This window comes from Eumetopias jubatus, unplaced genomic scaffold (genome assembly GCF_037043125.1).
Source record: "Eumetopias jubatus isolate StellerSeaLion01/CBP00866 unplaced genomic scaffold, mEumJub1_p1.0 scaffold_4, whole genome shotgun sequence".
In the NCBI taxonomy this organism is placed as follows: Eukaryota; Metazoa; Chordata; class Mammalia; order Carnivora; family Otariidae; genus Eumetopias; species Eumetopias jubatus.
In genome coordinates this window covers 30,940,220-30,963,415 of record NW_028274810.1, presented here as the reverse complement: position 1 = coordinate 30,963,415, position 23,196 = coordinate 30,940,220, and the positions used below count along the sequence as shown (strand labels likewise).

At 33.1% G+C, this 23,196-nt stretch overlaps 1 protein-coding gene across 6 annotated transcripts in view; it reads right to left on the bottom strand.

Moving 5' to 3' along the window:
• Positions 1-6,697: 6,697 nt before the first annotated feature.
• The window catches only part of ZNF644 (zinc finger protein 644), a 97,911-nt gene continuing 81,412 nt past the window's right edge, over positions 6,698-23,196 (bottom strand). For all 6 annotated transcript variants that reach the window (XM_028087621.2, XM_028087620.2, XM_088022358.1 and 3 more), the window contains 2 exons: positions 8,829-8,931; positions 6,698-8,053 (listed from right to left, as the gene is read on the bottom strand). In XM_028087621.2, coding sequence (XP_027943422.1) covers positions 7,861-8,053; positions 8,829-8,931 — 296 coding nt within the window. In that variant the 3' untranslated portion in view covers positions 6,698-7,860. The remainder of the gene's footprint in view (positions 8,054-8,828; positions 8,932-23,196) is intronic.

Sequence of the window (23,196 nt, the reverse complement as noted above, 5' to 3'; positions counted from 1 at the left end):
ATAACTTAAACGGCATCATTTAAATCCTGAATATACAAATATATACACCCTGGGTACATATATAGACACACATAACATTTATGTACATAGTATGTTTTTAATATATGATTTGTATCACAAATATATCTATATATTTATATAATTCTGTACCCCAAACTCACAGTTTATACATTGTTTTTTCACACAAGATATTGCCAACAAGTAACTATATATCTTAGGCCACACAGAAAATTTCAACAAATTCCTCAAACGTAGAAACTGGCTAAAAGGAAATTGAAATTGAAACATAAAGTCATAAATAACGATGATAGCTCTATATATCTAAATCCATGGGACATGATCAAATTTGATGTGCATGTGAAAACATACAGCTTTTCATATGGTTATTAGAAACCAAAAGCCTGAATGAAAATAAGCCTTAAGTTGCGGAAGGTAGAAAAATAGGTGATGAAAAAAAATACCCAGTAAACGTTCTTGAAAAGACTAAAAAAACAGATAAAACCTTCAGTAAGTTTAATTAAGGAAAAAAGCTAAGCTTGAAGTAAACATTAGTAATGTGAGGAAACAATGACAGATATGGAGATTAAACAACTTGTAGAATACTATGTATAAATTATTCTAAAATTTTAGAAAATCTAGAATAGGTATTCTTCTAGGAAAATATAACTAAACTTGCCTCAGAGAGGGAAAAAAACTAACCTATGATTATAAAAGAAATAGTAAAAGTAATCAAAAGATATCTCTCTCAAAGCTAACAGGCTCATGAGTTTATGGATGAGTACTATTAAATCTTTAAGAAAGCAAAATTGTCTCTGTTAAGAAAATTCTTTCAGAGCATAGGCAAATTTAAACTTCCCAACTCATTTTATGAGGTTAACATAACTTGAGTACCAAATCCAGACAAATACAGAAGAAAACTAAAGTCCAATATCACTAATAGACATCAAAAAATTCTTTAATGAAATAGAAGCAAATTAAGTTCACAGTATGAAGCAAAGCATCAAGACTAAGGAGACATTTAAGGATGGTTCAATGTTTAAAAGTCTATTAATGTTTTTTTACTAACATCAACAGATTAAACAAGAAAAATCCTATGCAAATCTCAACAGAGGCTGAAGAAACGTGTTAACATTGAGAGTCCATTTTTTATTTAAAAGAAATAAAAAGCTCTTATCCAATAAGAAATAAACTCTTTTTAACTCAATAAACTGTGTTTACAAGTAACTCCCAGCAAATTATATTTAATGATGAAACAAAAGTATCTCCATTACAAGCAGAAGCAAGACAGGAATGCAAACTATCACCACTAATATTCAATATTGTACTGGAGATCCTTGATAATGTAAGAACACAAGAAAAAGACTAAGGATAAATACTGAAAAGAAAGAGAAAATATCACAATTTGCAGATGATACGACTGGCTACAGAAATGTCAAAAAGATGAAAAAATACTAGAATAAAAGAGTTCAGCAATGTGAGGGGATATACATGACTGCCACACAGAGAATCAGTACTTTCCCTTTATATCAGCAATATTCAACTAAAAATTTTGAGAAAAATCCATTCACATTGGTACAAAAACTAAAATATACAGAAACAAATTTTAAATGTGCAATTCTTTATAAAGAAAACTGTAAGACTTTCCTGTAAGACATGAAGATAAATGGAAAAATATACCATATTCCTAAAAATACCAAATTCCTAAAAAGGACCCACATCTTCCCATTTTTCCACAAATTACTTCATAAATTCAGTACAGTTCTAAGCAAGATCTCAGAGTTCAAGTGGAATTTGACAAACTAATTCTTTTTTTGACAAACTAATTCTAAAATACATCTGGAAGAGCAAAACACTTAATACTATATGATTTCACTCATATGTCAAATTTAAGAAGCAAAACAAATGAGGAAAGGGAAAAAAAAAAGAGAAAAGTAAACCAAGAAACAGACTCATAACTATAAAGAACAAACTGACGGTTACCAGGCGGGAGGGGAGTGGGCAGATGGAATACAGAGGTGATGGGGATTAAGGAGGGCACTTGTGAAGAGTACCGAATGTTGTATGAAAGTGTTTAATCATTATCTTGTACACCTGTAACTAATATAACACTGTATGTTAACTAACTGGAATTTAAATAAAAACTTAAATAACCCAAATTTATTTTTAAGAAGAAAAACAAGGGGAATGTATCCCATAAAGTATTTACATGTGCTTTAAAATAATAGCTTCTTCATTTAATCATTCAGTGAATATTGACTGGATGTACACTATATACTGGAATTCTTTTTTAAAAAAATTTTATTTATTTATTTGAGAGAGAAAGAGTGCTCGCGAGCAGGGGGAGGAGCAGAGGGAGAGGGACAATCAAGACTCCATGCTGAGCGTAGAGCCCAACGTGGGGCTTGATCCCACAATCCTAAGAGCATGACCTGAGCTGAAACCAATTTGGACACTTAAACCCACTGAACCACCCAGGTGCCCCTAGAACTCTTACAGGAAAACAGAATTGAAAAAAAAAAAACACAAAATCCCCTCTCCCAGAAATTTATATAAGGACTTCTGATTCTGATAATGGTAGACTACATAATCTCAATAATTTCTCTCACTGAGGTCAACTAAAAAGGTTGGATTAATAAAAACAAAAATATCATATAAGCAACAAAGAAATAACATGAGAGTAAAGAATTATCCAAGTCACACTCTAAGAGAAGACAAGAAACCCTCTGGACCACCCAGTAATAAAGCCTTTTATTTTTGCCCAGAGGGCATATCCTATCTGGAAGAAATAGGTATGAAATTAAGTTGCGATTTCGATGGCTGCATGGAGCTAGTAGAACAAACGGTGTTCACAGGGTAAAAGGTGAACCAGAGGTATATGAACTTTCCCATGATCTAGCTCTTATAGATTAACTTTGGGTCATCTGGTAGACTAGGAAAATACAAATCTTGAATTTGGGTTTAAGGTGTTCTACACTGGTAGAACCCCTACTCATCTGGCAGAAGTAAATGAAATGAAGGGGGGGAAATCGGAAGGGGAGATGAACCATGAGAGACTATGAACTCTGAGAAACAAACTGAGGGTTCTAGAGGGGAGGGGGGTGGGGGGATGGGTTAGCCTGGTGATGGGTATTAAGGAGGGCACGTTCTGCGTGGAGCACTGGGTGTTATATACAAACAATGAATCATGGAACACTACATCAAAAACTAATGATGTAATGTATGGTGATTAACATAATAAAATAAAATTTTTTTAAAAAGTAAATGAAAATCCTATGGGAAGAGATATTATCCTAGTCTTCAAAACAGTTCTAGAATAGTTTCCAAACATAATGTCTAAAAATAATGTATTGTTAAGCATCTAGGCACATAAGAAAACAAGATACCATGAACAAAAAGCAGGAAAAGCAGCTATGAATAAGCCCAGACCCACAATTATTTGGAATTATCAATAGGAGAATATATAAATAACTATGCAGACTATATTTAAGGAAGTAACAGCCACACAGGCTACTAGAAACAATAAAAAGCATATCTGAAAAAGAACCAAGAGAAATTCTAGATCTGAAAAATATTACAACCAAAATTAAGACTTCAGTAAATGCGGTTTAGTAGTAGCTGAGAAAATGAGTAAACTGGAAGATGGGTCAAAAGAAACTTTCTGAAATGTAGCACCAACAGGGAAAAAACTGAGAAGAAATGGTAAAAAAAACCTAGAGGACACAGTGAGAAGGATTTAACATACATTTAGTTCCAAAAGAAAGAGAGAATGAGGCAGAAGAAATAGCTGGGAGACAATAGCAAGGAAATTTCCAACACGCAGTAGAGATCCCAAACTTGACAATAATAAAAAAGAAATTCCCATCCATATAGTAAAACTTTAGAAAACGAGAGATAAAATTAAGTAAATATATTAAAAGTAATCAGGAAATATAGAACAGCTTATTTAAAAATGAGTAACAGCTGAACTTGCAAGAATACTAGGATGACTGGTGGCTGGGGGCCCTTAAATAGCTTCAAGATGGGAGCTGGTCACCAGAAAAACCAAGGCATGATTAGAGGATTGCAACTTTTAGCACCCCTCCCCACTACCCATATACCCTGGCCCTGCCAAGACCCCTGGGGAGAGGGAAGAGAGCTTGAGATTGAGTTAACCACCAATGTCCAATGATTTAATCAATTTAGTTGATTTAATCAATCAGGCCTATGTAACAAAACTTCCATAATAACTTCTAAGCAATGGGGTTCAAAGAGCTTCCAGGTTGATAAAAGCATCATGAGGCTGGGAGGATGGTGTACTCAGAGAGAGCAGGGAAGCTCCATGTCACCCTCTTCCCTGCATACCTTGCATCTCTTTCCATTTGTCTATTCCTGAGTTATGTCCTTTATTTATTTTAAAGATTTTATTTATTTATCCATTTGAGAGAGAGTGCGGGGCAGGGAGGAAGGGAGGAGCAGAGGGAGAGAGGGACAAACAAACTCTGCACTTAGCACAGAGCCTGGCATGGGGCTCGATCACACGACCCTGATATTATGACCTGAGCCAAAATCAAGAGTTGGACGCTCAACTGACTGAGCCATCCAGGCACCCCCTGAGTTATGTCCTTTATAACGAATTAGCAAAGTCAAGTGTTTCCTGAGTTCTGCAGGCTCTTCTAACAAATTATTGAGTTTGAAGAGGGTGTTGTGGGAACCCCCAACTTATAGCAGTTGGTCAGAAGTACAAGTGACCTGGTACTTGTGACTGGCATCTGAAGTGTGGGGACTGAGCTCTTTAGCCCAATGAGTCTGCTGCTAACTCTAGGTAGTTAATGTCAGAATTGAATCCCATTCTTGGATACCTAGTTGGTACCTGGAGAATCAGAGAATTTGTTGTTGGTATCGGAAAATGCTCCAGATCTAATATTCAAAGGTTAGCCTAGACAACGCACCACTCAAATTTAAAACTGGGAAAAGAGTATACATTATAATACATACAATCACAAGTACATCGAAACAGTAAGACAAGAGAAATATAATAAGCGGTTACAAGTAAATGTCTTTGAGTGATTATACCAAGGTAATGTACCCCATTTTTTACTTTTTCATTATCATAATATTTCTAAAATGAGCATATATTAAGCTTTCTTTGGAAAAAAAAATCAAAGCTATCTTTTAGACTAATAGGTTTTAACAACACAGTTGAGAGGTTATAAAAAAGTCTATTAAATTACTACTGAAAAACTATCATCTCCTTAACCCATAATTAAATGTGAACTCCAAAACAGAGATATTAGCTACACCAAGGTTCTAATATATTCTAAAGAAGCATAGTAGAAAATATTAGTTTTAGAGAAGTTAACTTTTTTGTCTTGATGCTACTAAATAAACACTTTTAACCAGATTTTTTAAAAAAGAAAAAAGCTCTAATACTAAAGAAGCTCAAATATTTTAGGTAATGATAAAAAAAAGAATTAAAAGAAAATTAGGCAATACTTAATACTGAATCATGCCATATTTTGATACCATGTAACTTGAGACAATATAATTTCTTTTCTAGTGGAAGCCAAATGAGAATAAGTCTTAACTCTCTAGCTGTCAAATAAAAGATAAACTTTGCTTCCAAAAGAATTTTTAAAATTCTGAAACCCAAATATCTTTACCATGAAAAATGTTTTTTGTTTAATTTACTTTCCAGGAATCCCTTTAGTTTACTGTTTTTAATTTGAATTACTCTAATTCTTCTCACATGTAGAAAAAGAAATTCTTGTTTTAAATAGCTTAACATAAAAAATTTAATCTAGATTTGCTTATAAAATCTGTGGTCAAACTACCTAGTCTACTTGTATTCTTACACCTTGATAGTTTGCTTAATAAAATCACAGAATTATAAAAATTAGAGCTGAAAGGGGCTGTAGTGATTGCTAGTTTTGTCCCCCCAAAACTGTAACTTTTTTAAATTTCTGAACTCTACTTGCTATGTAAGTAACTCTTCCAATTTAAAAAGTATATTCATTTATAACTATCAATGAAACATGCTCAATAAGAGACAACTAGTATATACAGACTTGGTATAATTTCAGTCGGAAGTAAAGAAATGTGAAATTTTAGTTAGTCTCATCTTTATAGAGAAATACAGTTTCTATTAGGCATTTCAAAAAATAAAAATAACTTAGAAGTACTTTTCCCTTATCTAGTACCCCAGAGATCAGGAGACCCTTGGTTGAGAATGATCCATCTAATCCAACTTCCTAATTTCATATATAAAGTATATGAATAAAGTAACCTGCTAAGTACACACAATTTAAATAAAATAAAACACAACCTCAAGTGGACTATTTCCACCAGTGATAAAAATAAGAAATGTTTCACAATATAGACATTATAATTTTCTTTAAGTCTTTTTTTATTTAGAGATTTTTCTGGTAAGGAGATATACCATAGGAAAGCAATTTCACTGGCAGTGAGGTATGTATATACTCTACCAAAATACTCCTTATTTAACTGTTTTTAACTTTATTTACATACGAAGAAAATTATCAATGCATATCCTTGTTTCAATTATAGTATTAGCCATACTACATGAAATAAAATGAAATGGTGCTTGCATACAAAACTGTTATTTGTAAAGGAATCTGATTGCAGGTTAAAAGGAATAATTTGTTTTTGGAAAGAGTTTAAAAGAATCACAATTTATCATGACCAAGACATCTGCACCATATTTTCCATTCCTCACAGCACATTTATTTCAGTAATTCCGTTATGTCGGTTCTTAGCATGAGCATAGTGTTACACGATTTTCGTACATATAATCACATCCAAAACAAGTTCTAAAATTTAAATTGTAAACATTCTCATCATATGTAGAAATATTTCAATTGGTGTATTAAGTTTTGCTAACTGATCAAATTTGGAATATAAATGAGAAAGCCTATTCTAAGTTGTGTAGTGAGCATTGTTTATTAATTACATTTCTACAATGTTAAATAAAGTAAGAGGCAAACCTGTCCTGTAAGCATGTCAAAATTTAGGTAAAACATTAAAAAGAAACAAATCTGTTAACAAAAGGATGTCTTGCAATAAAGAACATTAGATTTTTTAAATCTATTATGATACAAAAATGTAAAGGGTAAATAGCATCTTTGTTGACAAAGTAGGAGGTAGCATGGATGCACCACTTTATTGTCTGAGAAATGCAACTGGAGTAAAGAATATTTCCTTACCACAAATAATTTCCAGGACTATGTACATATTTCTTTTAGAAATACTTGTTTAAACAAATCTCCCTCCACTTTTTAGTATAAAAAAAACCGTTCCATGTGATTTTAAAAAAACACTTACACATCTAGATAGAATAGTACTCTGCCCTATTTGAGTGAACAGTCTCAAACTATGAAGTACATGATATTTAATGCCCTAAGTTGAGTAAATTTAGTTTAGCGGTTCCTGATATTATACAAAACACTAAATACATACAAACAAAATATAATATCTTATTTTTCAATGCAAGTCTTGTGGGGAATAAACAGAACCTTGATTCCGGTAACACTGCAGAAAATGTAATTTTCCAATAAGTCTGTCTTTAAGTTATCCATGTGCAACAGTTTATTAATGACTGCTTACGTGTACATCTTTCGTTGAGTGAACAGTTAACTGACAAAACTTAGTAAACCTTAAAAACACATCTTCCATCCTATATAAAATATATAGACTACTTACTGTTTGAAGTACTCAGTTTGCTCTGATGTCACTGTAATTCACTTTTCCCCATTTTCCTGCTTTAGTATTTATAAACGGATAATTTAACGTGGCTTTAAAAAAAAAAGACAAAGAATTTCAAATTTACATCCAATTTAAATTTGCTATTTAAAAGGTTTCCTTGTTCTATGAAGCTGCTTCTGCCATTAGTAGAGAAAATGAAGTTTCTGTAATGGAGGCAGGCTTTTTAAGTAGTGACGTGACTTCCACCATGCCAGCTCCAGTCCGTGGAAGATTAGCGTTTACAATGTGTCGTTGTAAGTGCTTAATCCAGTCTTCCTGAACAGACAATGGTCCACGAAAGACTAGGCCACAAAACCTGTAGAAGAAGTTGATAACAGTTCTCTTAACATGACCAATTCCCTTTATTTAAAACCAATTCACATAAAATCCATAAACATAAGAAGTAGACTTTACTATATCTTGGAGATACTATCATATACTGGAGTACTTGACAACAGTTTTTAAATACATATAAAGTCAAAATGATTTAATATAATATAAAACTGCCAATTCACATGCTTAACAGCTATATTACCTGTAGTAATATTTGTAGAGGTGGAAATACTATTAAATTAAAATTAATTAAAAGGTCTTAATACCTATCCATCTCAATACACTTAAAACAACATAATTCCAAAATGTACCATTCTTTTCAAAAGACCCTTCCCCAACTCAGAATTCCTTAAACCTCATGAGGATGAGTATACAAGGAGGTGGGAATAAGTTTGCATAGCTATACTTAAAGTATGAGTGGAGAGAAATGTAGTCCCAAGAAGCAGACACTCAAGACAAATAAAAAAAAATTCAAACCAAAGTAAACCAAACAAAGCAACTAAATAAGACACAACAACAAAAAAAGCTACTTTCATAAATCACAGTATCACTGCAGTTCTGAGATGATATAAAAAATTTATTCATCAGTTATGAAATACAGTGTATTATGAGCTAAGAAAGATTTTAAGCCTGTCTCCAAAAATTCATTTATAACTTGATAGCTGAGAATGCACCTTCTGCCACAAATTAAAAATCCCTAATATGTCTCAAAGCAAAATCTGAAGAAACTGAGCAGATATGGCAATATAAGCATATACCTGCATCGGAGAATGTAAACCTCGTCAGCACCATGAGGTAATGTTAGCATTTTCTTCTTGCTTCCAGATCTTGACCTTGATTTCTTTTGCTTACAATCTAAGGCTAAAAAAGGGAAGAGAAAGACTTAACATTTTATATATATTCTAAAATATAAATACATACTTCTAGAGAGGTCAGGCCATCTAAACCAAGTTAGAAAAAGTCTACATTCATTTGTATTCCCTGAAGCATGCACTAACTTGTAGCTGGGTCTGTAACAACAGTAACATTCTTCCTGTACTACTTTTCAAATAATGCTTTATCATATACCAAACTAGAACTGAGAGAATGTAACTAAACTTGAAATTACTAAATTGGCCAATTATTACAATGGTAGTCTTTCCTCTTACAATCATTAAGTACATTATTTTCATATCTAATTAATCTTCCTTATTTCCAGGAAAATTATAACCTTTTATTTAAGATCGTTAAATTAAGTTACCATCTGATGACTATTCCATTATTCTCACATGCTTTGAAAACTTAGTAAAGAATCAACAACATAATAAAAAGTCAATGAGAAATCAATTTTACAGCAAATACATAATAAATAGCTCTTAAAATTATATGCTGGTCCTACATTTGGAAGGGCAAAAAAAGCTCAATTCTCATTTTTTTAACTCAACCTGTATTGCACGTACAATAATTTTTATTTTACTTAAGAAATAAATGTAAATCCAGAATATCTCACATAAATTTACAAATGGACCAGAAACGTAATGCTAACTATACTTCACATTTTTTTTAATTTTACATTTTCTCCTATAACTTATTTTTAAACTGTGATTAAAAAGGGAAAAAGATTTTTATATTATAAGTGGGTCAAAATTTTAGTGCTGTTCTTGAAATTACTTCAATTACTTGACTTCTCCTTCAATCACTTATTCTAAAAAATATAATTTAATAAAGGGAAAAAAGGTATTTTTTGTAGGTAGGAATGACAGGACATAACATTTTATTGGTTTTTGAATACAACTACACCATTCCTTTGGACAAAGGGATGACAATATGCCAGGGTGCTGCTGGTCAGTTAGCAGGAAGAGAAGGTAAGAGTTTATCTCTAGGGATCCAAGGGGGAGGGAAACAAATGTAACAGAAGAGTTACACAAATGGCTTTTCTTCTGTTAACCTGTCATGTGAAATCCCTTGAAAAATTCTAGGTAAGAGAGAATAGGAACTGATTTTCAAGGATTCTGTGAAATGAGTTGTTCAAAGTCCAGATTCCAAAAGAATAGATGCCACTATTACAAAACCAGTGAACACAGTTCCTTACAGTAGTCAACTGGCAATGCTAACAGAAATGTCATATAGAAAATTAAAAACCATGAGAAGCCTAGATAAATCTCATTCAAGCCACTGGTTTCTGCTTCTTGTGTAACCTGCCTCTTTAAAAGTAAAATCCTGCTTGGGTCCAGAGTATTCCTTTGCTTATGCTCAGAAGAAGAATCTAATAAAGAACTGCAGGAAATCAAGTTAAGAATGGCTAATTCAAAGCTAAATAAACAAAATCTGGAATAGAAAAATCTTATAAATTATTAGTTATCTCAGTCAAGAGCCTGGCACATAGTAGAAACTCAACAAATACTTCTGGTGAAAAAACAAAGGAAAACCCAATAATTTAACCTTTGACACTTAGGCAGCGTATGAATGGAAATTTGTTCTACCACTATGCAATATAGGTAGCATTCCTGTAGAACACCTGTGCGTCATTTGTTTAAATGAATATGTTGCTAACAGTCACACTGAAATTCTTCATTGATCAGTCTAGCTTAGATGTAGAAACTAAGTTCTTCACAACCATTAGGAAGAGTGAGGTACCAAGTGCTTTGTAATTAGCACCTTCTTTTTCCTAGTTGCACTGGTGAGCAATCTGAATTTAAGTGGATTTTAAAGCATAAAGCAATTCATACACTAGAAGAGTTTAGGGAACTCAAAGGGCTAAGTGCTATGTGCTAATAGATGTCAGCTATTCTTTCCCTATCTAAAAGGTAAACCACACACAATCCCTGTCTTTGTTATGTGGAACAGAGTAAGCATTTTTGGTTTATCATGAGATTATAGGGAGAATCTTACTTTGATGAGCTTGCTGGTTGTCAAAATTGCCACACTGTATTCAAATTCCTTTTAAAATGTAAATAAATTACTGTAGGATACAAACAGAATGCATTATAACAATACTTCAAAAATTTGTTCACAGAATGCTAATGTTAAGTGTGTAAAGCAAATTTAGGGAGAAGGGCAGAGGGTGATGGGCAAGTATGCAATAGAATGTTTTTATCAGTTATATTTAGACGCCATAATTCTTTAAAAATGGAACTGGACATGTTTACTTTGAGATATAGAAATGTTTTTGACTTTAATACAGGAAAAAGAATTTTTCTGACTTTTGATGTTGTACAGACTCTAGAAACTGAGGTTTAGGCTGTTTTACGAATGATCAGATCTAAATTTTAAATGACAATGCCATAAGTTTTTGTAGTAATTAATATTTGAAGGTATCATGACTTTGGAAAATAGGACAACTCTGCCAGCATATCACTGAGATTCTCCATTACCCAGGATTCCAAGTAAGTTTAGAGAACCACATGCACTGGGCATCCTTGGAAGTTTGTCCATAAAGTAAGGATATTAAAAACTTGGGACCTCTGGTAATTATACTTAAGTACCTTGGTGTCTTAATATCTCCATGATCGCTTTTAAATTTCTTATCCCCTGAAATGTCACGTATTTATTTTAGATGGTAAAACATGAATACATTTTACAAGAATAGTTTTTTTCTAATACCAACATCCAAACTTCACCCCTGCATTATTGCTCAAACATTTTAGAAAAATCTGCAAAAAAATGAGTATTTAATATATTATTAATATGCACACAAAGGGGACATCCATATGGTATTCTTTACATGAAAAAGATGATTTACACAAAATGTTCCACTAAATGAAAAAGATGATGTACAAACATATCTATTACACAAATGTTCTCATTCAACAGTTTTTATTATATGTAAAGGGAAAAGCAGTTTTATTCTGGAGTGTACCAGGAGTCATTAGAACATTAAAAGCAGAACACTAACACGTTCAGTTTTAATATAATGGGGCATATCAATATTTGTGATAAATAGCCAAAGCTTTAACAAAGTTGTTTACATTAATAATCTGCCAAATATATCTTTATACAAAGCATTTCTTTGTAAAAGGATTTATTTGCACTTATTTGTTAGTGTCAAAAAATAAAAACACACACACTTTTTATCTCTTCCAAAGTATTTTAAATCTAACACTGTTTCTATACTTAAAATTTACACAAAATACTAGATTGGTTTTAGAATCTTAATTTTCTTCTCCTTGAGGATAATTGCATTTTAGAAAGGAACCAACTCAGCCATTCAAACCTTCCTAAGGCACGCACCTATTCAGGGAGGCAGAAATGTTTAAATGATCAATTTTAAGCAGAAGACTGTTAAAAACATCTTTGCAGTTATCTGATTTATAAAGGATTTAATCTGCTACTGGGAGTATTTTACTTATAAGGATAAACTATGCTGTAAGGTTATATACAAAGTTTTAGAATATACCTTTCCTTTCAGTAAAACAGCTGTTTGATCAAATAGGAATGAAAGAGAAATACAGTAGACTTATGAACCCTCAAAAAGAACACCACACTGCTATGCTACAAAATACAACAACAGCAACAGCAACAACAACAAAATGTGTTTAAAGCACTAAACCAGATCAGTTAAAAGCAAATAATCAATGAGTAACACAAGAGATACAAATTCGAGTTTGTTTTCTGAGCCTTATTTAGTTTTATACCTGGAAGAAAAATAATTTACTTTGGGCTCCAACATTTAATAAGTCCTTTTGACACTTCTACCTTTCTGCCCATTACATACAACTATTTCAGTGAATTTCATTTTCTTTTTAGTTCACTACACAAATGACCTCCAAAAATGAGTATTTATTTCTTAGAAACATCTGAAGCTTCAGTGTGGTAAAGGACATCATAACTAAATTAACATTCACCTCCAAAATATTTTTATTTGCAATCATCCTCCCCTACCCATTTAATTCAAAGTCCCATCTCATCTTTTTGTTCCTAACTGGTTTTCGGCATCTCTGGAGTAAAATGAAACTTAATACAATGGCCAGGTTATACACATCCAAAATAAGAGGTATAGTATAGCTCTACTAGAGGGAAGAAAATTTCTTCTCCATCTCGCTGGCCTGTGTAAGATGGGTAGGCAGCAACAACAGCTATGAACTCATTCAGGAAGACAGTAGGGATAAAGAAGATGGAAAGAGGTAAGTCATCATTCCACCACCATTAACACACTGGTGGTGGAGGTAAGTAGTGGCAGTGGAAAGGTGGGAGGAGAATGCCTATGTCCCAAGGGGTACACATATGTGAGATGATAAATAAACTCAATTCTAGTTGCTGTCATTAGTCCTTCAAAGTTCTTAAGTCCCAAGCATATAAAAGACTGTGCAAAGAGCATTTTGTTTCCCTCAGCCCCAGCTGAAAAGGGAACATCGCTTTTGGTGGCGGGAGGAATGGGAGGAGAAACATGTTACCTTGTATAAAATAGGGATGGGGGATAAAGGAAGCCAAATTCTTATTTCTTCAGTGTACACTCTTCTCTTTGCATAAAGTGCCTACACGACAGACTTCATGGGTATATGACTTGTGCAGTCACATAGGATCCCATACTTGGTTAAACACTGCTGTCATACGCAATCTTGAAATTCTTAAGTTTTTTAACACAAGACGTTACATCTTCATTTTGCACTGGATCCTGCAAAATATGTTGCCAGTTCTGGGTCCTGAGTACCTACCACTCTAAATGAGAAAGCCAGCCCTCAGCTCCACCTCTTAATCTCTTGACTCAAAAAAACAGCTATTAAGAGAAAAATTGTTAAATCCCACTCTCCATAGCCTATGAAAATGGAAAGGACTTCCCTACTTCCAATACCAATTTTTTGTTTCTAGGTATACTACCATAATCAAACCAGTCATTATAAAGCAGTTTAAGGGGTTTACTGTCATGAAAAGCAATGTTCCCCTTCCAATCAGAATTAAGCATATAGATATATAATTAGCAACTCAGAAGTATATTTTCACCGTTATTTTCTCTTGATATTTTCACTCCAAAATTGGATATTTTTTCAGTATCCTAGGTTACTTACATCAATTTTTAGAGTTTCCATTCTCAGTGACTAAAAGTAATAACTAACCCAGAATCACAGAGCAATCATGGCAAAGTTAATTAGATCCTGCAAGATTTAACATTTTACCTAGAAAAGGATGGAATGCAAAATACCTGAAAAGCAGATTTCCTTTGCTTTAAGTATGAGGTTTATTGCTTAAAGTATTAGTCTAGAAGAAGCAGGTAGTTTGAGTTTGCCCTACAAATTAAGGATTATATTAAGGGTAGGAATAGCCTTCTATCCTTGGTTCAGAGAATGAGTTCAAGCAAATGAAGGTAGTCTTTATTTAAACTTAAGTCTACTTGGGAGAAAAATAGGTACATTCAATTTGTAGAAGTCTCTGCTACTTCAAAGTAGAGGGGATATTTGTAAAAGAATATTCTGAGCAATATTCCCCTAAGGAGTGAAGGGAAAAGCTAAACGTCAGTATACTTTACCACAGATTTTTATAAACAAAGAAATTGGAAGCAGACTAGTTTTTCCAGCTTGTCAAAAGCTAAAAGCTAACAATACCCTGGCTACAAGTTGTTTACTGGTCAGTTAAGAGTTAATAAGGATAGTAAATGTATTATTTCTCTGTGGTAACAGGTTAGGAAAAAACATTTAAAATTTCTTAAGATGGGTTTGACTTGCATGCTGTTTTCTAAAGCAAAATATGCACTTACCAATATCAACCACTCTTCCAAAACTAAGACACATCTAAAATTAGAATAAACATTAAAATACCTAACTAATCTGCTATAAAACACTTTTGTTTAGAATTATTTGTATATAATCACACTTCCTGACCCCTAAAAGCCTCAGTATTTTCAAAATATCATTTCATATTTAGTAGGAGTAATTAAATAAATGTTTCTGATTATAAAATTAGGTAAGGAAACAACCTTACTTTAGTATTGCCATAAATTATCTTTTAATATAATCATGTTCAAGTTACACAGGGCGCACAATAATTATAATGGTGTATCTGAAGGTCACAAATGCACAAATCCCAATAGATCTGATTTTTTTTTTTTATAATTTTGAAGGTTTTACACATTCCAGCCAAAATCCAAACTATAATCAAACATGGTGTTGACCAGGCACCTTCTGCGTCGAGTTAACTTCCAGCTAAGGCCACAATTAATGTTCTAAACACTGCACAGCAAAAATTAACCTTATTCCTCAAATTCCAGACACAACAAAGAAACGGTGAATACTATTTTTCCACTTCTTGATACATGAGAGACCAAGAGTCTCCATCAAGTCACATTCATCCTCTCATCCTAACCTCCAAAAGAGAAAGTCTGTGTATTGTTTTATTATTTCCATAAAGTCATTTAATGCAGATTACTTACAAGTTAGCTCTGGCCAGAACATGCCTTGTTACTTATAAGGTCTAACTATATCTTAATCCAGATTATAAAGAGCATTAAAAAAATCATGTTAGAATAGAAATCATAGCAAACACAAAACATTACAACAAAGGATATAAAGATATTAGACATGTTAAAAAATCCAAACATATAAAAATCTAGGTTAATACAATTGTTAAAAAGATCAAACAAGATATAAAAAGCAAAACTCCGAAAACTAGTAACAGAACCAACAAGAATGGTAGGGGACTAGTTAAGATTTTTATGAAAAACAAGTGGTTGGTCAAAAAAGATTATCAACCAAATAGAATTCCTAAATTTTATAACTAATGATATCAAAAGCAGGCATCATAAAATGTAAATATTTTGTGCTACAATGGTACAAAACTCTTCAGAATTCCACTCTCCTACACACAAATTTACTGATTCGATCAGTGTGGTTATTTGCTTTGTTACAGTGAATAGCTAGATGATCACGTGTTGCTGGATAAGTAATGAAGCCTATCTTTTACTTAGAAACACCATGGTAGCAGATTCATATGATGGTTATACTGACTGGTATAACCGACCTCCTGGTAACATTAAAACCTGAGTCATCTCTATCTCTGTCCTCTTATTCTTCTACCTCTAACTAATCTGCCAAACTCTGCTTATTTTTCCTTCCATAGTATTACCTTTTTAATTATTATCTTTCCTTTGCATTCATATTGTCATTGTCCTGGTTCAGGACTACTAAAATGACCTCACCTACAATTTCTCCACCTCCCCAGCAAATCCTTTAACTTTTCTCCAATTCTTCAAACAAACAAACAAACAAAAAACACTTCACTTGTTCCTCACTAAAAAGTTAATCCCATCACCATAGATTAGCATTCCATATCCTTTACTTGTCTGCCTCTTACCTCCTACTTCCTTGTATTTTCAATAAACCTTCCCGCTGTCCCAAGTTGCTCCCTCCTATAGGTATGCTTCTTGCCGACCCCTGATCCCAATTTCCATTTCAATTAGCTATCCTCAGGATCCAAATCAAATGTTACTTCCAAAAGCCTTGTTGGGTCCTGGTCCAGCTGAAAGTACCTTCCTCTTCCTCTGAACTTCCACAGTATTTCATGAGGAGAGGTGTAACTCTCCAATGGCACTTACAGTTTGTCTTGTATTACAGTTATGTATTATGTGCTTCTACGATAAGATCCAATTTATCTCTGCAGTACTTAGCACCATGCATAAACCAAGCAGGAACTGAAGAAAATTGCTTGTTGAATTAGTGAATAAATCAGCCAATCAATTTTTAGTATTGTAGGCAAATAGCCCACTTCTTGCTCGCATAATAAAACACTTAGTATCCGTAAGGGTGACTCCTATTTATCAAATGATTAAATTATAGTCAGTCTACAGTTTCCCAAGGCAGAAATAAGAACATTTTAGAAACATTATCATCAAAATGGTTAGGATAAAATCAAGTGTGACACTAGTCTTCGATTACCTTGAAAATTTATTCAACTTGAACAATTTATTGTTGTGCTAATGATGAATAATGACACATTATTGTGCAGATAAATATATACAGATATGCACTTTTAATGAAGTGTTCTTCACTTCATTAAAGGAGATACTACAGAGATAAGTTGTAGCCAGGAAAATACAGAAACACATCTTTCATTTTATCAGGGATAGCTTTTTAAAAATACAAGTCTGACCACATTATTCCCTTATTTTAAAAAATTCTTCCATGATTTCCAAATTTTTTTAGCAAGCATTCAAAGCATCAACCCCACCTTTCTGGCATTACCATCTTCCCAAATACCTGTAATTCAATCTCCCAGTACCTTTTGAATTCAAAATTTCATCCCTTTGTGCCTAAACTATGTCCTTCTCTCTACCTAGAATGTTCTACTTCATCTCTTCTTCCTAAAACTACTCATCCTTCAAGTTTAGGGTCTAGCTGAAACCTTACAAACTTTTCCAGATTAGTACTTATCCCACAGGATCATGTGTATGTTTTTGCAGCTGAAGTGCAGGGTCTTTACGGCCTCAGAGCACTGTCCTGGTACATGATACAACAGCTAAAAATTTTGTTGAATGAATGAAAATTTTCTTTGACTACCAGCTTTATTTTTCTCTCTCATTTTAAACATAATGACAAGAAAGCAGCATGAACCACTCTTACTTTTCCTTTTTCCTTCTTTTTGAGGTTCTATTTAAATAATGAGTCAAATTGTGAGAGCAGCAGGAAAAAAGAACCCAACTTAATTTCCAGCCTAGAATAAAATAAACACCTTTATATCCTACAGCACTCATACTTTACTTCCATTTACTTGTATACTATCTTGCATAGTTCTCTAATTTTGATAGTTTTATATGTGTTGCCAATAATGCTCTCTTAAGTTCTTTGATGACAGGAACATGTTTCATACTTCTCGTGTATCCTCTATATAGCCCAGTCTAGAGTAATTATCAAGGTATCTGCTTTAACTAAAAGCTAGTTTGCTCCTTTAAAGTTTAATCATAATAAGAAAATAAAAATGTTCTGTTTGTACTACTCTTTCAGGCTGAATGAATCACTATAAAAGCATGCAATTTCCTCAAGATGTAATTTTATAATAATGTCTTAAAAGACACTGCAGAGACACTCACAAAAAGACAAATAATTTAATGCATCTTGAGAAGCTTTCACAATACTATTTTTTTCTTTCCACCACAGGAGAAAAGTGTTCCTAGAGCACTTTCCACAATACAAGAATTACTTTTCTGGTGGCTTATCTGCACGCTCAGCACCTGGCACTGTGTTACACATTCATTAGCACTTGGGTGTTGCAGGCCTCTATGGCCAATTATATCATTAAAGCTGAAAACAGGCAAAAGACCCTATTAAGTAACACACAACCTACTATTCCATTTAAAAGTGGATGGTATGAAAAATAAAACACTGACTTTACTAAAAAAAGAATGTAGATATATTGCACTGGTGGTACTTACTGAAAGACTCTCTAGTGCCAATTTTTAAGTTCTTTTTCTCATTGGAAGTTATTTATTAATTATGATAGTGGTGAGTCTGTTGGTATAGAACAGCAATAATCCTGCTTTACTTCTAAAATGTTGTCATGGAAGTGTTCATGAAGGTAATGAAATGAAGCCTTTCCCCCAAATATATCTGCATATAAAAATGTTTTCAGAGGCACCCGGGTGGCTGAGTCAGTTAAGCATCCGACTCAATTTTGGCTCAGGTCATGATCTCAGGGCTGTGAGATCAATCCCTGTGTCGGGCTCTGTACTGGGTGCACTGGTTGCGTGCTTGGGCTTCTCCCTCTCCCTTTCCCTCTGCCTCACCCTTTCTTTAAAAAAAAAAAAAAAAAGTTTTTCTTGCATTAATTTTAACTAGAAATTTCCAATTTAAATATTGGAGGTTAGCATTTTATTAAAAAATATGATCTACAAATAAAAAATAAATAAAATACGATCCACAGATAAACATTTGAATACAATGAGTAAAGAAAATTTACTTGCTGCCATAGAAGAAGTATTATGATTTCTAAAATCTTACTATTGTTGATTCTGGTCAGTACTATTCCCTAAGAGAAAAAGTCACTTAAGGGGAGTGTTTTCAATCTGTGGGTAGTAACTTCTTAGTAGGTAGTAAATCAAATTATTGGGTCATGACCAGCATTATTTTTAATGAAAAAGAATAAAACAGAAATATTAGAGTACATCCCATTCAATCCAGGTGAGTATGAGTGAACAAGTATGTGTATTAAAGTGAGTTTGTATACACAGTCAAGATGTAAAATGGAGCTCCAATAAAAATGCTGAACACCACTATTACTCTTTCTCCTTTCTAAGAGATAACATGGCTCTGTACCATAAGGAAGCATCGTGCAAACATTCATTCATCTTACTGATATATTTCCTTTCACAACAACCTATTCAGACTTTAATTATTTCCTTTTCTTTACCTGTTGGAATTCACTCTTACTTTGACCTCAAAATATTTTTTTTTGGTTCCTTATTGCAGATTAAGTTGATAGAATATACTCTGCCTTAAATAATTTTAAATATTTTAGAAACTTTAATAACCAAAGTGACCATATAATTTATTGTTCAATCCAGGACACTTATGAAGGAGGCAATCTTCTATTACTCATTTGGGACAACAGGGCTAACCCAGTGTGTACAGTCACTCTACTAATAACTTAGTAATGCTGTGTTTTTAATACTGCCAGTATAAAAAGGGTATCATTTAAATATTAAACACAAAAAAGTCAATAGTAAAATTAAAAGTCCAAATGCATTTAATATGAACTATATAAGATTTCTGATTTTTAATGAAAATTATGTAATGTTCTTATTAGATTGTATAAAGAATTAACCAGGAAAAAATTTGTATGAGCAGTTAATCTAAAGAGAACAAAACCTGAAAAAGAAGTCCACCAATAGTGTGGTCTATCTTAACTGTAATAAATTTCTATTTAGAAGTATGCCTTGAATTTACAATATATGATATAAAGTAAACCCTTTGGCACTAGCCTCTTGAGACAAAAATTCATTTTTAAAAAGGTAAAAAAAATGCTTCATAAATGATTATCCACAAGCACATGGAAATTATTAAATAATTATTTGAACTTGCCCAGTGGATTATAAATTTGGTCAGTTCTGGGCAAAATGAAGTCTATTCTTTTTTGACAGTTTGACTCTGTCCCAAGTATGGCTACCCTTCCACGTCTTCAATTCCAAGCTTTCCTACTTTATGTCCTTTTACTAAAATTATGAAGCGTATTATATTTTAGTTTATATTTGTGACCATATAAATTAGTTTTGATGTTACACAGTTCCAGCATTCTAAGCATTTTCTAACTCTTACCACACACACACACACACACACACACACACACACTCCTAGTTCTGTGTTCTTTCTACTTCATTTTTGTCATCTCCTCTTTCTCAGCTTTCCGCCAGAGGAAGAAGGGTCTATAGATGATAACCTTCAAGGGATACAAAACCTATATATAGAAAACTTTTTATCTGTGGATGAATAAGTGCATGATTCTGGGATGGGGACCACAGCTTTCACAAAATTCTCAGAGGTCAATGACCCAAAAAAGATTCAGCACCATCACATTAGAATTGCGTGAGTCATCAAGTAAACAGCTATTTGGGGAAACAGAGGAGCATCCTTTTTGATCTTTCAGGCTAGCTAGAATATTTACCTCCCTCAAAAGACTGCTAGTTCCTACAGAAGAGGCTAGGCGCTGGTGTTTTCTAAGAAGGCTTGGGGGTTTATTCTATCCTAGGTAACCATGCAGACCTTTAGCATTTACTCTTAGGGATACCTAAGCTTTTTCTTCAAAAGGAGGCCACATAAATAAAATCCACATGAATGAAGACTACTTGAATTAGGTACCAGCCATTCTTATGGAAGATTTAGTCCTACCTATTTTTTCCTTACATTGTTCCAGCTTTGTGATCTACTTAGATTAAGGTAAGGTTTTTTAAAAAGGATTTTGTATTTCTTTCATCAAAACAACATCTACATATTCTTGAAAAATGATTCTTGTTGCTCATATGAATTGATGAATCCCTTATAATAATCCAGTGGAACCCTCCAGAAACTACAGATTGGGAGCACTGACTGACATCACTAAAACTAATATGGGGGAAGAAAATAGGCATGTGGAGTTTATAATACAGAACGTTCCCATTTGGAAAATTAAAAATGTTAATAAAGCTGATTTAAAAAAAACTTTTTAGTTGGCATAAGTAAGCAGTAAAGACATATTCCGTGTAGCTCTACTGGTCAAGAAGCTTTCAAATATCAGGAGGAAAGTTTCAGAATTTCTAAGAAAAGGGTGCATGAATTTTTTATTTTTCTTAAAAGTGGGTGTGGGCTGTGGAAAATACCACACTAGACTTTCTTCAGCTTTTCATTTTCCTTCTCTTTGCCTTAGGACTGCCAAAAACACAATTTATATTTTCTAACACTTCTGACATTTTGGTTAGTATTGAAGGTATTTAAAAAGTAATATCCTCTTTTTTTTTCTTGATGCCCTAAGAAATGTATCCCCATTCATCCTATATTACTTTTTTCTTTAATAATGATATTTTTTTGATAATAAAGTATTTATTAGATTGCACCCTTGGTCAGTGGAGAGTTATGATCAGTTATTTACAAATAATTAATCCTACATTTTGAAAGATTGTCAGATGATGTAAAACCATTTTTTAATGGCCTACAAAATCTGTACTGGAGAGATGTGCCTGAGTATTTGCAATTATCTGCCTGAATTGTCAGACTGAAGCATTTTTTAAAGTCCTCTAAAATCTAATCCAGGCCTGTTTCTTGGGTCCCCATTCTTTGTAAGACTCTTATTTATTCAGTCTTTACCAGAATGCTCCCTACCTTAAAGTGAACTTCATTTTAGGAATTCCAATTGCTTGTGTTCTGTATGTGGCAGACAAGAGTATTACAAACAGGTCTAGGATAAGACAGCCTTGATTTTTCAACTTTGCTATTAATAACTAAGTAAGTTTGGGTAACTTGCTTAAGTTCTCCAAGCCCCAGTGTCCTGTAAAATTGAGAGAATTATTGTACCTACAACTCATATGGTGGTTGTGAAGTTAAATGTTATGCATGCAAATTGCACAGCACAGTGCCTGACACATAGTAAGAGTTCAATAAAAGTTAGTGATTATGGTAACAACGATGAATTTGTGTTTCTATAGTCTTTTATTTTCACTGCCTCCCTGCTTCTAATGTCAGCAATCACCTTCCAAGCCTGATGAAGATAGGAGTAATATCATAAAAACTAAAACCTCACAGTAAGAGGTTACTAATCCCAAAGTAAAATTCACTCTATTCTCCTTTTAATACAGTCAACGGTCATCTCTGGTCATTTGTATATCAAGTCGAAGGATAAAGCAAAGAAGCAGAAGAAAGAAGGACATTAGTATGAATACGAGTGTTTCTTTGGTAGCAAGAACATACTGGATGTAAGCCATAGGAAGACACGAGGAAGAAAACAAAGTTGGGAAAACAACAACTAGAAGAAAGCAGAAGGCAGTGATCTAAAAGAGCAAGAGAAATAAAAAGATTGGAAGGAGAATTTTAGACAAAAGGATTTATGTGGATATATTTAGAAAAGAAGGTATTATTTTAAGACGTGAGAGAAATGGGATTTGCTAAAGCAGGGTAGCTTGAAAGGCTACAACTGAAAAGAGCAAGGCATTTTGTAGGGTAAAAAGCAGTATTACATGTGAGTAAGCTAATAAAATTTTTCACAGGCTAGCAATATGAAGAGGTATCTGCAAGGCTGGGCTAACCAACCAAAAATAACACAGAAATGTGCATGCTAACATTTATGTGCTTGGCTATATTTATTAATCCTAAACATAGTTTAGGAGCATTAAAAGAAAAATCTATTCAGTTGTCAACATGGGCCATTATTAAGGCTTGTCCCTTTAAAGATATGATCTATAAACTAATGAAAATTCCTTAGTTTTCTAATCAAGCTACATGTTTGAAATTTCACAATAATTTCCTTTCCTAATAAAGCATTTCCTCAAGCTAGAACTACAATCTTTTTTACCAAAGAGAGGTGCCTTACTGGAATCCACTAACAAAAATAAATTTAAAAATCAAAAATAGTATAATTTAAAAATCAATGGGAATTATGTAGACTCAAAAGTTCCACACCTCTATTGGGTTTTTTTTCCCCCAAATCAAGTCAATAAGAGCCAAATGAAAAAGAATAACTTGCTTAAAATTATATCTAGCA